An 18,586-nucleotide genomic window follows, 5' to 3' on the forward strand; every position below is an offset into this window, starting at 1 on the left:
ATTCGATATCCATTTTGTACAAACGCTTCTAGAGTCACCCCTGGTCCACCTTTATGGCAATATCACGAAAAGGCGTCCACCTATAGAACTAAGGCCAACTCCCTTTTAAAATACTCATTAACACTTTTCATTCGATATCCATTTTGTACAAACGCATTCTAGAGTCACCCCTGGTCCACGTTTATGGCGATATCCCGGAAAGGTGTCCACCCATAGAACTAAGGCCCACTCCCTTTTAAAATACTCATTAACACTTTTCATTCGATATCCGTATTGTACAAACGCATTCTAGAGTCACCCCTGGTCCACCTTTATGGCAATATCACGAAAAGGCGTCCACCTATAGAACTAAGGCCAACTCCCTTTTGAAATACTCATTAACACTTTTCATTTGATACCCATATCATACAAACAAATTCTAGAGTCACCCCTGGTCCACCTTTATGGCGATATCTCGAAAAGGCGTCCACTTATAGAACTAAGGCACGCGCCCTTTTAAAATACTCATTAACACCTTTCATTTGATACCCCGTATTGTACAAAAGCATTCTAGAGTCAACCCTGGTCCACCTTTATAACGATATTCCGAAAAGGCGTCCACCTATAGAACTAAGGCCCACTCCCTTTTAAAATACTCATTAAAACTTTTCATTCGATATCCATTTTGTACAAACGCATTCTAGAGTCACCCCTGGTCCACCTTTATGGCAATATCACGAAAAGGCGTCCACCTTGTTACGTGAGATGTGCATCAGCCTTTAGGTAGAACGGAAAAGTAAATGTTTCAAAACTGGCACATCCATGCGTGACAGATAAATACTCAAAAATTTGCGAACACACCATGCCTGCAAATGGCTGTCACAGCTAAGTTAGCGTTGCTCGATTTCCGGCCTTTTAAAACAGGCAGCCGAACGAACAACACGCAAAAGAAAACGAAAGGTAAGAATGGGCAAACCTCATGTAAAAAGGTAGCTAATGCTAACAAACAAATTCTTTTATGCAGAAATATATACGTGCGTGCAATGAACCATCACCTGGCACCACGGAGAAAGAGGGCAATAAAAGGATTCACCCACTGCGGAGCAGAAAAATAAGGATTACGCCATCATTCGCAAGTTGCGGCATCACATCCACGCAGTGGCACAGCGGATAGGCATACTAAGGCATACGGCGGCGCATACCACAACCCCCTGGACAGACAACGAGCGTCAGCATATTCACCAGCAACACCAGTGTCATTGGTCCAGCAACATTAAATACATATAAGTGCGCATTCAGGGCGCTGTCCGCCTAAGCAGAACAGTAAATAATGAGTAAGCCCAATCAACAAAACTTGTAAGTGTTCTGTTTCGTAGCATAGACAGCGCGCAGAGGTTGGCAAGTGAGAGAATCACGTACGACCAGTTTCTCAAGATTTGCGAATTTTGCGCTCAGCCGCTATAAGCGTTGGCAGAGGGCATGTGGCGCGCTGGCCATTGAATCTTTATATACATGCCATGAACGGGCACGCTCTAACAAATTTCGGCGAGAGCGAAGTGCACACACGCAGTTAGACACTTCCACCACCATCAATGCGACACACCGACACGAGCGAGCGATAGCAGATCGTAGTTAATAACTAGCTATAAGTACAAATAAGTATCGATTCATGCCAGTGGATTGCATGGGCTATGAGCATGCGTTTATAGGGTAAATAGCGCATACGTTCAAGCGCACATGCCACGCAATAATAAATAGCCCCTGAAATTCTCTGTCCGTTGTGAATTACAGATATATGTACCCATATGATTGCCTAGGAAAACATGCAAGAAATTAACATAGACTGCAAGCGCGCAGTAGTGTAGAAATAGGGCTCGGGCCAAAAGGGACTTATTGAGTGCGAAAAAAGCGCACATTCCGCTAGCTCATAACTAGGCGTGAGGTAGTGCGATTATTAAACAAAGTAACAATAGCTCAATTTGCGTGTAAGTGGCTAAGAAAAATTCAATTCTTGTTCTGATCTATGTGTGTACGCGTGTGTATCTTGGCGCGATGTCTGTCCATGAACCGTATTGATAGCGCATAATTTGTGTGTATGATATACGCTGGGATCAGTAAAGGGATCTTGTTTTACTACTCTTCAAATGATTCATTGCCGATGGATATACACACGTATGTATATATGTGCATATGCTCAGGCGGACGAGCAATGAAATAAAACTGCCTGTCGGTACAGCGATTTGTACGGGTCAGTAGGTACGCTTATATCTATATACATGCGGATTGCTGAATGAATATTGTGTATTGATTCTCTTGAGTAAGTAATTATGTCACAGGTGGTCGCTTGCATTTGCATATCCATTTGATCGACATCATATCCAGTAATCAAAGTACCAGGTCTAGGCAGTATACCGGATGCGATAGTAAGCACAATTGTATCCATACATGTATATATATATGAACGTATCTATATATCTAGAATGTATTTAGTTGACAACGAGCCTGAAGCAAGGCGAACAAATGTAAACGTAGACTACAGAGCCGTGTGTGGAGGTTTCTTTTCTGGTTTTTTTTGATCACTCTCTTAGGATAACCATGGTTATATATATGTAGCTGATGATAAGCAGATATGCATATATGCATACGTACATGAACTCAACGTCATATTTAATAAGTAGTTAGCAGGCGTTAGTGAGCATAATTCCGTCCATATATATAGACACATTTATCTAACACAAACACAATACATCCAATGTGAAAATTGATGATTAACCTAGTTTTAAGACCAACCCATACAATCGCAGCGTGGACTGCAGAGTCCCATGTTGAAGTTTTTTTTTGAATTCACTCTTTATGAATGATTACCTGATAGCTCATGCACATATATGCCATATTTGTGCGCTTGCTTAACTTGACATTTAATAGATGACTAGTCTACCTGGGTAAGCGTAGTCGTACATACATACATGCGGGAACATTTGATTAATAGGAATTTGATTCCATTCAAGGTATAAGGGGTCAATGGACCCGGGTCGAGACAACCCCGTATGAGAGCGGGCCATGGGAATTCATATTGCAGTTTTTTTTCTATACTGAACAAACAACCAATCATAAACATAAATGCCTGTACGTAGGCATGTGCTAATATTGTAGCCAATGTACAATCAGTGTGTGTGTAATCACACTCAGGCCCATGTGTGCAGACATGGTTAGTTACTAAGAATGTAATATAATCCAAAGGATAGATTAATAACGAGCTTGATATGAGACAGCTCAGCTAAAGTAAGCGGAAGAAATTTAAATTTGAATGAGTTTTTTTTTTGAAGGAATTAATAGGAATAAAAAGTAACTTAGGATAAGGGTGGTAGTAGCGTTAGGGTGATAAGAGAGAGTAATGGAGCAATGTATTAGATAATAAGTTATACATGTTCTAGACAAGTGATACATATTAAAAGAAATGAATTTCTAAGTACAAACGAAGTGGTGTGTGATGATTGGGGGTGAAGTGGGTGATCGCCTCGGCTAGACAGACGGACGAATGGACGGGTGTTTGGCATTAGGGTCGACCAATACTGGCCACGGTCGACAATGGCAGGGAGGGTTAATGAAAGCAGAAGGGCCAATCTCGATTCCATGGAGATGAACTGCATCGACGATGAAGGCGCATCATGAGAGTGGACACTCGAGTTATAGGGTAGGTATTCCACCATCGACATAGCACAAGGGTACGAAATTTTTCTTTTTGTTGTCAACCTGTGGTTAATTGTCACCAGCATCGATCTACACAGACCCACCCCAATCCGGCGAGCTCAGTCGATAACGCAAGCGTACCCAGCGGATCGTCAGGCCATGGCATTTCTTTTTTTGAGATGCCCTTAGCCATAACCCAGGTAACCTCACTGGTAATAGGTAACACCAATGGTAGGTGAATGAACCAGGTCAGACGAGTAACAAAAGAAATGGCGCCCAACGTGGTTGGCCCGAGAAGGGCAATCACGAAAACAAAATTCAAAATTGAGGATTCGCGAGTTGTTCACAATTATGATGCATCATTCATTTGGACAGGAAGACTTTGGACGTTAAATAGGGGGATTACTGTTGGCAGCTTATTAGACGGTTCGTTAAGTCTTATAAATGTGTCAGCGGGTGTTTATTACATTTTTTTTATAGGGCAGAATCAGCTACTAACTATCGGGTCATTAACCGGATTTTATGAGGTAGATTTTGCGGCAAGGCGGGTATCTCATCGGCGAGGCAGCTACTGCCAATGGGCTGTACGCTCACGTTGGCATGAGGTAGGTTCTCAGAGATACACGATGGAAGGATCGGGAGGGGCGTCTTATCGACGAGGCGGCTACTACGTAAGGGGTATATGCTCACTTTCGTATGAGGTAGCCTCCCGATGACCCACTCCGGTAGGACTTCGTGTCCAGCCCATTAGGATGAGGGTCAAATCCTTTTGGTTGTGGACACAAATAATAGGGGACAGGGGGGAACGAAACAGGACAGGACGAAGTAGTTGAGGCAGGTCACCCAAAGCCTAAATCATTACACACACGACAACGAGTATATTTTTTTGTTTTTTTATTATATTGATCATCAATTAGGAAGAAAAGATAGGAAGTTAGAAGAGTTTATTTTTCTCAAATTCAGCATACAAAGGTGTATGCGTAAACACATTGAATTTTACATATACAAATTTTTACAAACATTCAATACCAAACCAATCTCAGCCATGACTAGGAAAGGGAAAAGGAAGACAAGGTTGAGTGAAAGAGAGAATGCGTTGACGGGAAGGGAGCATAGTGCTTCGAAGTCAACGGAAGAACGCGAGAGTGGAGAGGAAGAGGAGCAATTATCCTCGGGGAAGCCGGCGCCTCAGGCATCAGTTTCTCAAACTAGGCAAAGGGTAGTCCCGGTCGCTACCCCAGAAACAAGTTTAGTAGATAAGGTGGGTGGTGAACTGCTGCAAAAGTTCGAAGCAATGTTTTTTCAATATCAGCTGGATGTTAATCGCACGACGGCGGACGCGATACGCGAAGCCATGAACGGGGTGCGAAGGGACGTCAGATCCTTGGGGGAACGAATCTCCAAAGTGGAGAAGACTCGCGAAGGCGCACAGCCAATCGCGGCGATGCCCCTGGAGAATGCTGATACTTCTTCAGCGCTGGGTCAAGGCGAGAATGCTGGGAAAGAGGAAGAGCAGGCTGCTACGGATCGACCAGGATTCACTGGCCGAAGGCTGCTCACACCATCTCCACAGAAGGAACGCAATTACTCGGACATTAACAAAAACAAATTTAAGACAATTAGGGACTGGGGGTTGAAATATGATGGCGGCATCAAGTCAATTCCCATTGAACGATTTTTGTTCAGGGTAGAGACTCTGCAAAGACGACACGGCATATCATCAAACGACCTGTACGCGAGCTTCCATCTTCTGCTAACTGGAGCCGCGCAGGAATGGTTCTGGCTATATATGGAGGAACGCACAGGTGAGGAGGAAGATGGATTCACTCATCTCAGAGAGGCACTCCTGGATCATTTCCGCAAGGCGGACTGTGACGAGGAAATTCGGCAAGCAATGAACGAGAGGAAGCAAGAACACCGAGAATCGTTCGATAACTTTTATGCGTGCGTGAGAGGCATGGCACTTACCATGAAATCTCCGATGGCGGAGGGGAGCTTGGTCAACCTCATGCGTAGGAACCTGAAATCAAGAATCAAAAATCTCATATTCGGTTGCCAGATAACAACACTCGCGGAGTTGAAAACACAGTGTAGGCGAGCGGAAAAGCATTTGGACGAATACGAGCGGAAGTTTACAAAGAGGACGACCATTGAAGAGATCGATCTGCCACAGGGGGAGGAATGTGAAAACGGAGACCGAGGACCATTGCTGGAAGCTTTCGAAAGAAAGGAGCGTGGGAGCAAGAGGAATGAGCATTTTAGGAAGAAGGCAGACCTAACGGTGACCGAAAAGTCGGGCGAACAAAGATGCAACTCACATTTTCACAATTTAAAATGCTCAAGTGTAACCAGGAGGGTGCCAGGTTTGTGATGTGTGGAGAATGCGGGCAGGAAAACCACTTCCCTGGCGAAAGTACCGGGAAATCCGGCCAGGAGAAGAAGCTCCCGGAGAACAATCAGCAGACAAAGTCATCCTAAGACGAGAAACATCGGAACCGACATCAGCACCGATACCAACTGGAGCTACATTCCACACATTACAGGACAGGGAGAGACGGTATCAAGAAGTGAGGAGAAGGATATTCGGAACGTCGAAAAACGGCGCCAGTAGCTGTGCCTTGGGAAGAAGACGAAGGCGCGCTAAGAAGATTGAAAAGCTACGACGAAAGACTCGAGAACATAAAATAATGAAACGGGCAATAGCGGCGACAATAATCAGAAGTGATGTGGATCGCCGACCGTATGCGGAAGTCATCATCGAAGGAGAGCCAATGACGGGGTTGTTGGATAGCGGGGCTTCTGTAAGCTGTTTGGGAGGAACGGCCATTGGACGATTCAGCGGAAAGAGAACGTATCTGCTGAACGAGGAGCTGAAAACGGCTGATGGGAAAGGACAAGCAGTAGTGGGGAAAATAGATGCAAACGTGACTTGGCGAGGGAGGTCGGCAGTACTAAGTTTATATCTGGTGCCGAGCCTCAAGCAAGCACTCTATTTAGGCATGGACTTTTGGGAAGCATTCGATCTACTTCCAACAGTGGTCTCGGAGATAAGCGTAGAGCAGTCGGGTATGGTCGAACTAACTCCAAGGGAGCTGCGAGAGTTAGATAATGTCAAGAGCCTTTTTCCATCATCCGCGAAGCTTGGACTGGGGAAGACGCATCTGACGGAACATCGGATCGAGGTCTACGATGAGACGGTGCCTGTGAAGCAGCGGTATTATCCGATGTCACCGGTTAAGCAGAGGTGTGCATACGAGGAAATAGACCGCATGCTTAGCCTCGGCGTTATAGAAGAGAGCAATAGCGCGTGGAGTTCCCCAATTGTGTTGGTACAAAAACCTGGGAAAAACCGGCTTTGCGTGGACATGCGGAAGCTCAATGAGCGTACGAAAAAAGATGCGTATCCAACTCAGCACGTGGAGGGAATCCTCAGTCGGCTGCGCGACACATTTTTCATAACTGGCATTGACTTGAAGGATGCCTTTTGGCAGATCCCTTTGGAGGAGCAGTCGCGGGAGAAGACGGCCTTCACCGTCCCAGGGCGGCCCCTCTATCATTTTAAGGTGATGCCCTTCGGGCTTTGCAATGCCAGTCAGAGGCTGTGCCGACTAATGGATCGTATTATTCCATCACGATTGAGGGACAATGTCTTTGTGTATATTGACGACCTACTCGTTTGCTCACCAGATTTTGCGACTCACATGCAACACCTCTCGGAAGTGGCCGAATGCCTGTCAAAAGCAGGGTTAACCATAAATCTGCAGAAATCCAAATTTTGTCAGAAAGAGATTCGGTATCTGGGATTCATCATAGGGCAAGGCGAATTGAAAACTGATCCTTGGAAGGTACAGGCCATGCTCGACTTCCCAGTGCCCAAGACCTTGAAACAGCTAAGGCGTTTCCTTGGACTAACAGGGTGGTATAGAAGGTTCATCCCAAACTTTGCCACCGTGTCCGCACCTCTTACGGACTGCTTAAGAAAAAAGAAGGAATTTAGCATGACACCGGAAGCCATTGCTGCATTCGGGCAGCTGAAAAGCGACTTGGCTTCACCAAAAGTCCTGGTAAACCCGAACTTTTCGAAACATTTTTATATTCAATGCGACGCGTCCACTACTGGCATCGGAGCCGTACTCTTCCAGCTGGACGACGAGGGGAATGAACGTCCAATTTCATACATATCCCAGAAGCTGAATTCAGCGCAAAGAAATTATACGATAACCGAGCTCGAATGCCTGGCCGCCGTAATGAGTGTGAAGAAGTTTCGTCCTTACGTCGACGGTACCCCATTCACGATCATCACGGATCACATGAGCCTCAAATGGCTTATGAGCCAACAAGATCTTTCCGGGCGACTAGCGCGGTGGAGCCTCAAATTACAGGGCTTTGACTTTACGATAATCCATCGGAAAGGAGCGCAGAACATCGTACCAGATGCACTAAGTAGAGTACACATGGACGAGATAGACGGAACAGGACTCGAGACGGACATATCGCTGGATGAGGAGGAATTTCAATCGGAGAGCTATCAGCAGCTGGTGAAGGCGGTGGAGGAGAACACTGAGCGACTACCGGATGTGAAAGTCGTGGACAAGGTAATCTTTAAGCGGACAGGATTTAGGAGAGGCGAAGAGGTGGAAGACAGCCTCTGGAAAATCTGGGTACCAGAAGGACTGAGGAATGAATTGGTACGGCGTTTGCACAGCGGAGTAGCAGCGGGCCACGGAGGCATATATAAAACGGTACATCGTCTGCAAAGCAGGTACTATTGGCCGGGGATGGTCGCGGCAGTGCGAAGCTTTATAGGACAGTGCGAGATATGCAAGTGCAGCAAGGCGTCGAATCAGTTAAGCCGTCCGCTGATGGGAGCGCAAACCGAATCCGAAAGAGTATTTCAGCGGCTATATATTGATTTTTGTGGGCCATATCCGCGCTCGCGCGAGGGAAATTGTTATATATTTGTAGTACTCGATCATTATTCAAAATTTCCACTGTTGAAACCTATGAGGAGTGCTACGGCCAAAGGGGTGATCCAATACCTAGAGAACGAGGTATTCCATGTTTTTGGGGTTCCGGAATTCGTGCACTCGGACAACGGCCGACAGTTCATTTCTGAGACATTCCAAGACTTCCTCACGGGGTACGGCATTAAGCACGTAAGAACGGCGGTATACTCACCTCAGTCAAATGCCTCGGAAAGGGTCAACCGATCACTCCTAGCCATAATCAGGTCGTACATCGAGGATGGAGACCAAAGGTCGTGGGACACGCACATATCCAAAGCAGCTTTCGCACTCCGTAGCGCAGTTCACGAGGCTATACAAATGGAGCCATATAGAGCGGTCTTTGGTCAGAGCATGGTCCAGCATGGAGAAGCCTACGCATTGCTCCGCAAAATCGAGCAGGTCGCTGATTCAGATACGGAGCTTGTGCCCAAAGATCTCCGGCTCAAGCTGCTAAGGGATAGGATATCTCGAAGTCTGAGGTTGGCGCATGAGAAGGGCCGCAAGGCCTACAACATGCGAGCCAGATCGATAACCTACGCGGTAGGGCAGATTGTGTATCGGAGAAGCTTTCGGCAAAGTAACGCGGTGGAGGGTTTCAATGCAAAACTGTCCTCGAAATATACCAGGGCAGTGATTGTGCGACGTGTCGGACAATGTTTGTACGAGTTGGCGGATATGAAGGGTAGGATCCTGGGGGTTTTCCACGCCAAAGACATCAGGGTTTGACTCAAGGACGCGGGTTCGAGCCCCACATGGATGAACATCTCCCCTCTTTCGAGCTCATCGACTCACCAAAAGCCTCCTCGATTAGCTCGCCCTGTTACGTGAGATGTGCATCAGCCTTTAGGTAGAACGGAAAAGTAAATGTTTCAAAACTGGCACATCCATGCGTGACAGATAAATACTCAAAAATTTGCGAACACACCATGCCTGCAAATGGCTGTCACAGCTAAGTTAGCGTTGCTCGATTTCCGGCCTTTCTAAAACAGGCAGCCGAACGAACAACACGCAAAAGAAAACGAAAGGTAAGAATGGGCAAACCTCATGTAAAAAGGTAGCTAATGCTAACAAACAAATTCTTTTATGCAGAAATATATACGTGCGTGCAATGAACCATCACCTGGCACCACGGAGAAAGAGGGCAATAAAAGGATTCACCCACTGCGGAGCAGAAAAATAAGGATTACGCCATCATTCGCAAGTTGCGGCATCACATCCACGCAGTGGCACAGCGGATAGGCATACTAAGGCATACGGCGGCGCATACCACAACCCCCTGGACAGACAACGAGCGTCAGCATATTCACCAGCAACACCAGTGTCATTGGTCCAGCAACATTAAATACATATAAGTGCGCATTCAGGGCGCTGTCCGCCTAAGCAGAACAGTAAATAATGAGTAAGCCCAATCAACAAAACGGGTAAGTGTTCTGTTTCGTAGCATAGACAGCGCGCAGAGGTTGGCAAGTGAGAGAATCACGTACGACCAGTTTCTCAAGATTTGCGAATTTTGCGCTCAGCCGCTATAAGCGTTGGCAGAGGGCATGTGGCGCGCTGGCCATTGAATCTTTATATACATGCCATGAACGGGCACGCTCTAACAAATTTCGGCGAGAGCGAAGTGCACACACGCAGTTAGACACTTCCACCACCATCAATGCGACACACCGACACGAGCGAGCGATAGCAGATCGTAGTTAATAACTAGCTATAAGTACAAATAAGTATCGATTCATGCCAGTGGATTGCATGGGCTATGAGCATGCGTTTATAGGGTAAATAGCGCATACGTTCAAGCGCACATGCCACGCAATAATAAATAGCCCCTGAAATTCTCTGTCCGTTGTGAATTACAGATATATGTACCCATATGATTGCCTAGGAAAACATGCAAGAAATTAACATAGACTGCAAGCGCGCAGTAGTGTAGAAATAGGGCTCGGGCCAAAAGGGACTTATTGAGTGCGAAAAAAGCGCACATTCCGCTAGCTCATAACTAGGCGTGAGGTAGTGCGATTATTAAACAAAGTAACAATAGCTCAATTTGAGTGTAAGTGGCTAAGAAAAATTCAATTCTTGTTCTGATCTATGTGTGTACGCGTGTGTATCTTGGCGCGATGTCTGTCCATGAACCGTATTGATAGCGCATAATTTGTGTGTATGATATACGCTGGGATCAGTAAAGGGATCTTGTTTTACTACTCTTCAAATGATTCATTGCCGATGGATATACACACGTATGTATATATGTGCATATGCTCAGGCGGACGAGCAATGAAATAAAACTGCCTGTCGGTACAGCGATTTGTACGGGTCAGTAGGTACGCTTATATCTATATACATGCGGATTGCTGAATGAATATTGTGTATTGATTCTCTTGAGTAAGTAATTATGTCACAGGTGGTCGCTTGCATTTGCATATCCATTTGATCGACATCATATCCAGTAATCAAAGTACCAGGTCTAGGCAGTATACCGGATGCGATAGTAAGCACAATTGTATCCATACATGTATATATATATGAACGTATCTATATATCTAGAATGTATTTAGTTGACAACGAGCCTGAAGCAAGGCGAACAAATGTAAACGTAGACTACAGAGCCGTGTGTGGAGGTTTCTTTTCTGGTTTTTTTTGATCACTCTCTTAGGATAACCATGGTTATATATATGTAGCTGATGATAAGCAGATATGCATATATGCATACGTACATGAACTCAACGTCATATTTAATAAGTAGTTAGCAGGCGTTAGTGAGCATAATTCCGTCCATATATATAGACACATTTATCTAACACAAACACAATACATCCAATGTGAAAATTGATGATTAACCTAGTTTTAAGACCAACCCATACAATCGCAGCGTGGACTGCAGAGTCCCATGTTGAAGTTTTTTTTTGAATTCACTCTTTATGAATGATTACCTGATAGCTCATGCACATATATGCCATATTTGTGCGCTTGCTTAACTTGACATTTAATAGATGACTAGTCTACCTGGGTAAGCGTAGTCGTACATACATACATGCGGGAACATTTGATTAATAGGAATTTGATTCCATTCAAGGTATAAGGGGTCAATGGACCCGGGTCGAGACAACCCCGTATGAGAGCGGGCCATGGGAATTCATATTGCAGTTTTTTTTCTATACTGAACAAACAACCAATCATAAACATAAATGCCTGTACGTAGGCATGTGCTAATATTGTAGCCAATGTACAATCAGTGTGTGTGTAATCACACTCAGGCCCATGTGTGCAGACATGGTTAGTTACTAAGAATGTAATATAATCCAAAGGATAGATTAATAACGAGCTTGATATGAGACAGCTCAGCTAAAGTAAGCGGAAGAAATTTAAATTTGAATGAGTTTTTTTTTTGAAGGAATTAATAGGAATAAAAAGTAACTTAGGATAAGGGTGGTAGTAGCGTTAGGGTGATAAGAGAGAGTAATGGAGCAATGTATTAGATAATAAGTTATACATGTTCTAGACAAGTGATACATATTAAAAGAAATGAATTTCTAAGTACAAACGAAGTGGTGTGTGATGATTGGGGGTGAAGTGGGTGATCGCCTCGGCTAGACAGACGGACGAATGGACGGGTGTTTGGCATTAGGGTCGACCAATACTGGCCACGGTCGACAATGGCAGGGAGGGTTAATGAAAGCAGAAGGGCCAATCTCGATTCCATGGAGATGAACTGCATCGACGATGAAGGCGCATCATGAGAGTGGACACTCGAGTTATAGGGTAGGTATTCCACCATCGACATAGCACAAGGGTACGAAATTTTTCTTTTTGTTGTCAACCTATGGTTAATTGTCACCAGCATCGATCTACACAGACCCACCCCAATCCGGCGAGCTCAGTCGATAACGCAAGCGTACCCAGCGGATCGTCAGGCCATGGCATTTCTTTTTTTGAGATGCCCTTAGCCATAACCCAGGTAACCTCACTGGTAATAGGTAACACCAATGGTAGGTGAATGAACCAGGTCAGACGAGTAACAACCTACAGAACTAAGGCACACGCCCTTTTAAAATACTCATTAACACCTTTCATTTGATACCCCGTATTGTACAAAAGCATTCTAGAGTCAACCCTGGTCCACCTTTATGGCAATATCACGAAAAGGCGTCCACCTATAGAACTAAGGCCCACTCCCTTTTAAAATACTCATTAAAACATTTCATTCGATATCCATTTTGTACAAACGCTTCTAGAGTCACCCCTGGTCCACCTTTATGGCAATTTCACGAAAAGGCGTCCACCTACAGAACTAAGGCACACGCCCTTTTAAAATACTCATTAACACCTTTCATTTGATACCAGTATTGTACAAACGCACTCTAGAGTCACCCCTGGTCCACGTTTATGGCGATATCCCGGAAAGGTGTCCACCCATAGAACTAAGGCCCACTCCCTTTTAAAATACTCATTAACACTTTTCATTTGATACCCATATCATACAAACAAATTCTAGAGTCACCCCTGGTCCACCTTTATGGCGATATCTCGAAAAGGCGTCCACTTATAGAACTAAGGCACGCGCCCTTTTAAAATACTCATTAACACCTTTCATTTGATACTCCGTATTGTACAAAAGCATTCTAGAGTCAACCCTGGTCCACCTTTATAACGATATTCCGAAAAGGCGTCCACCTATAGAACTAAGGCCCACTCCCTTTTAAAATACTCATTAAAACTTTTCATTCGATATCCATTTTGTACAAACGCATTCTAGAGTCACCCCTGGTCCACCTTTATGGCAATATCACGAAAAGGCGTCCACCTACAGAACTAAGGCACACGCCCTTTTAAAATACTCATTAACACCTTTCATTTGATACCCATATTGTACAAACGCATTCTAGAGTCACCCCTGGTCCACGTTTATGGCGATATCCCGGAAAGGTGTCCACCCATAGAACTAAGGCCCACTCCCTTTTAAAATACTCATTAACACTTTTCATTCGATATCCATTTTGTACAAACGCTTCTAGAGTCACCCCTGGTCCACCTTTATGGCAATATCACGAAAAGGCGTCCACCTATAGAACTAAGGCCAACTCCCTTTTAAAATACTCATTAACACTTTTCATTTGATACCCATATCATACAAACAAATTCTAGAGTCACCCCTGGTCCACCTTTATGGCAATATCACGAAAAGGCGTCCACCAACAGAACTAAGGCCAACTCCCTTTTAAAATACTCATTAAAACTTTTCATTCGATATCCATTTTGTACAAACGCTTCTAGAGTCACCCCTGGTCCACCTTTATGGGAATATCACGAAAAGGCGTCCACCTATAGAACTAAGGCCAACTCCCTTTTGAAATACTCATTAACACTTTTCATTTGATACCCATATCATACAAACAAATTCTAGAGTCACCCCTGGTCCACCTTTATGGCGATATCTCGAAAAGGCGTCCACTTATAGAACTAAGGCACGCGCCCTTTTAAAATACTCATTAACACCTTTCATTTGATACCCCGTATTGTACAAAAGCATTCTAGAGTCAACCCTGGTCCACCTTTATAACGATATTCCGAAAAGGCGTCCACCTATAGAACTAAGGCCCACTCCCTTTTAAAATACTCATTAAAACTTTTCATTCGATATCCATTTTGTACAAACGCATTCTAGAGTCACCCCTGGTCCACCTTTATGGCAATATCACGAAAAGGCGTCCACCTACAGAACTAAGGCACACGCCCTTTTAAAATACTCATTAACACCTTTCATTTGATACCCATATTGTACAAACGCATTCTAGAGTCACCCCTGGTCCACGTTTATGGCGATATCCCGAAAAGGTATCCGCCCATAGAACTAAGGCCCACTCCCTTTTAAAATACTCATTAACACTTTTCATTCGATATCCGTATTGTACAAACGCATTCTAGAGTCACCCCTGGTCCACCTTTATGGCAATATCACGAAAAGGCGTCCACCTGTAGAACTAAGGCCAACTCCCTTTTAAAATACTCATTAACACTTTTCATTTGATACCCCGTATTGTACAAAAGCATTCTAGAGTCAACCCTGGTCCACCTTTATGGCAATATCACGAAAAGGCGTCCACCTATAGAACTAAGGCCAACTCCCTTTTAAAATACTCATTAACACTTTTCATTTGATACCCATATCATACAAACAAATTCTAGAGTCACCCCTGGTCCACCTTTATGGCGATATCTCGAAAAGGCGTCCACTTATAGAACTAAGGCACGCGCCCTTTTAAAATACTCATTAACGCCTTTCATTTGATACCCATATTGTACAAACGCATTCTAGAGTCACCCCTGGTCCACGTTTATGGCGATATCCCGAAAAGGTATCCGCCCATAGAACTAAGGCCCACTCCCTTTTAAAATACTCATTAACACTTTTCATTCGATATCCGTATTGTACAAACGCATTCTAGAGTCACCCCTGGTCCACCTTTATGGCAATATCACGAAAAGGCGTCCACCTATAGAACTAAGGCCAACTCCCTTTTAAAATACTCATTAACACTTTTCATTTGATACCCCGTATTGTACAAAAGCATTCTAGAGTCAACCCTGGTCCACCTTTATGGCAATATCACGAAAAGGCGTCCACCTATAGAACTAAGGCCAACTCCCTTTTAAAATACTCATTAACACTTTTCATTTGATACCCATATCATACAAACAAATTCTAGAGTCACCCCTGGTCCACCTTTATGGCTATATCTCGAAAAGGCGTCCACCCATTGAACTAAGACCCACTCCCTTTTAAAATACTCATTAACACCTTTCATTTGATACCCCGTATTGTACAAAAGCATTCTAGAGTCAACCCTGGTCCACCTTTATGGCAATATCACGAAAAGGCGTCCACCTATAGAACTAAGGCCAACTCCCTTTTAAAATACTCATTAACACTTTTCATTTGATACCCATATCATACAAACAAATTCTAGAGTCACCCCTGGTCCACCTTTATGGCGATATCTCGAGAAGGCGTCCACCCATTGAACAAAGACCCACTCCCTATCACGAAAAGGCGTCCACCTATAGAACTAAGGCCAACTCCCTTTTAAAATACTCATTAACACTTTTCATTTGATACCCATATTATACAAACAAATTCTAGAGTCACCCCTGGTCCACCTTTATGGCGATATCTCGAAAAGGCGTCCACCCATAGAACTAAGGCCCACTCCCTTTTAAAATACTCATTAACACTTTTCATTCGATTTTCGTATTGTACAAACGCATTCTAGAGTCATCCCTGGTCCACCTTTATGGCGATATCTTCAAAAGGCGTCCACCTATAAAACTAAGGCCCACTCCCCTTTAAAATACTCATTAACACCTTTCGTTTGATTCCCATATCGTACAAACAAATTTTAGAGTCAGCCCTGGTCCACCGTTATGGCGATATCGCTAAATGGCGTCCATCTATAGAACTATGGCCCACTCCCTCTTAAAATACTCTTTAATACCTTCCATTTGATACACATGTCATAAAAACACATTCCATGGTTACCCTAGGTTCATTTTTCGACCTCTTATTTTGTCTTCATAGCTCTCAGCTGAGTATGTAATGTTCGGTTACATCCGAACTTAGCCTTCCTTACTTGGTTTTTTTTTTTCAAAATAACTTTTTTTCTTTAGTTGATATTAATTTAAATTTTTTCTTCCTTTGGGACGTTGGGATTTGTTATATTAAAAGTATTTAGACATTTAAAATTGATAACGAGACCAGTTCTAAAATCGGCAAAAATTAACGATTTTCCATGAAATGCTCGAATAAATGGCCCGCTTCAAACGCATCCCATATCTGTTAACAAGACAAGGGATTTAACGATAGTGTGTTATCCAAATATGTTAAGCAATTTTTGTTTATTAAATAAACAAACTTCAATATTACCAGACAAACATTCAAACAAGTTAATACTTTACCGAAATTCGCAAAACAGATTTACTACTTTTAGAAATACTTTAGGGATTATATATGTAAATCAACTTGCTTTTATGTATTTGTGGTTACGCGATATGACACCGAAAATATTTAGGCCGAGCTTTGCTTCATGTTTGCGTCGTGCTACTTTTAAAATTTGTGATACAATCTAGCGGCCCCGTCCCTACATGCCTTATGCTGACTTCGAAAGGTATTTGCAAGGAGATGAATTTTCGCTCAGAAGCTTTTCATGGCAGAAATACCAAATTAATGCAAATGGGTAGCGCAGATTTTTCTAGAACAATCACATTTTTTAAAGATTTTGAAGCTGCATTTTACTGTCCTTAACCACAGGATCTTCGATGTAGTAGGTTAGCACGTTACCATCACATCACGGCGTCCGCCATTACATTGGGTGCTTATTCAGAAAACTCGACCATTCCTTAATTTTTGTTAGAAGTTTATCGGAAACTGACGCAAAGTTCAAGACAACCGCCGAAACAAAATAGGAAAATAAAATAAATAAAAATAATTCAAAACAGAGGCAAAAATATATAAAAAAATAGCATAAACTATGATAAAATAAAATTAAAATAATTAAATTAAATAAATAAAGAAATTAATTTAAATAAGTTAAACATTAATAAAAAAATGTGGAATAAAAACAATAAAATAAAATAAAATATAATAAAATATAATAATATAAAATTAAAATAAAAATAATAGTTAAAATAAAATTTTATTTAATAAACCAAACTTAGATAATATAAAATCTAAAAAAATTTAACAAAAGACAATTTAGTAAAAAAAAATGAAATAAAATGAAAGACACAAAATAAAATAAAATAAAAAAGTTAAAACATAGCTGGTGAATTATGTGTTTTACGTCAGTATAAATAGGCTTCTGACCATTATTTCCTTAGTGCAAAGTTAAATTAAACTCCACTATTTCGGCTCAACGTTTCACTAAGCATCATAGCTTCTTCAGGAGCGAAGCTGAATTTATTTAGTAACTTTTATCACAACCAAGTAATTTTATCACAAATACAATGTACATAAATGAGAGCTATTAAAAGAAATTTCGGTTAGAATCAAGCAAACAGATTTTTTAGTAAAAAACTTACATATATAAATGTATGTATCCCTAGATTACATCGAAGGCGTCATAAATTGCACAATTTTAGTATAAACTAACTTATGCATGAAAATTAAAAGTATGAAATTGGTACTAGTAATATGTAGTACACTTGTCATTATGCTGGTCTTTGATCATCAAACATAATTGGTATGTTTTGTTTACATATGTACGTATGTATGAAAGGATGTGTTCAGTGAATACCTAAGAATGTGAAAATGTAAACAAAAACTTTATAAACATAAAAGATATACGGCGAAGATGTCAGCTGTGTCTTCCTTTCTATTAACAGTTCTATCTCTATTTTGCATAATTCTTAAGCTTTCTGTTGTGTATCTCCCTTTTTCCCGCCTTTCCTTGTCAAAAAGCCCTATCACCCTTTCACAACACAACAATAGCCGTGTTTTTAACACGCGCGTATACGTTTCGTTTGCGCGTGTAAAAAAACGCCTATCTTCGCTTAGATAATGCTTAGGAGACCCATCTAGCGGCTGTGGTTAAACAACTAGCTACAGCAACAGGGTGTACCGAAAAGCGGAGACGCAACGCTCTGATGGCCATAGGGTATAACATATAGCTGAATCAGTTGCGATGAATTGTGGACACACATAGAATACATAGAATTAGTGTAGAGGGTGAAACAAAGACACATATTTCAGTTACATCTTAGTATAATGCGTATTGAAATTTAGTAGGACAAAATTTATGCGCAGCAATTTCAGAGGTGTATTTATAGTTTGTCTCTTAGCAGTTAATATAAGCCGTGTTTTTTAACACGCGTATATCCGTTTACGCTTAAACTTTATATTGACTGCTAAGAGACAAACT

The 18,586-nt window shown here is 42.5% G+C and overlaps 2 protein-coding genes across 3 annotated transcripts in view; both read left to right on the forward strand.

Moving 5' to 3' along the window:
• Positions 1-18,586, forward strand: part of LOC137241233 (apolipoprotein D-like) — a 40,677-nt gene that overhangs the window by 7,248 nt on the left and 14,843 nt on the right. The gene's annotated exons all lie outside the window — the stretch shown is intronic.
• LOC137241229 (uncharacterized) lies at positions 906-12,452 on the forward strand. Its single transcript, XM_067768595.1, has 3 exons — positions 906-939; positions 1,004-9,700; positions 9,765-12,452. Exon 2 carries the CDS (start codon positions 4,646-4,648, stop codon positions 6,038-6,040), a length of 1,395 nt encoding a protein of 464 aa, XP_067624696.1. The 5' UTR covers positions 906-939; positions 1,004-4,645; the 3' UTR covers positions 6,041-9,700; positions 9,765-12,452.

This window comes from Eurosta solidaginis, chromosome 2 (assembly GCF_040869045.1).
Source record: "Eurosta solidaginis isolate ZX-2024a chromosome 2, ASM4086904v1, whole genome shotgun sequence".
NCBI lineage: Eukaryota > Metazoa > Arthropoda > Insecta > Diptera > Tephritidae > Eurosta > Eurosta solidaginis.

Bases quoted from the DNA above. Each gene is read 5' to 3' on its own strand.
- LOC137241229 (XM_067768595.1), top strand. From the start codon at position 4,646: ATGCGTAAACACATTGAATTTTACATATACAAATTTTTACAAACATTC.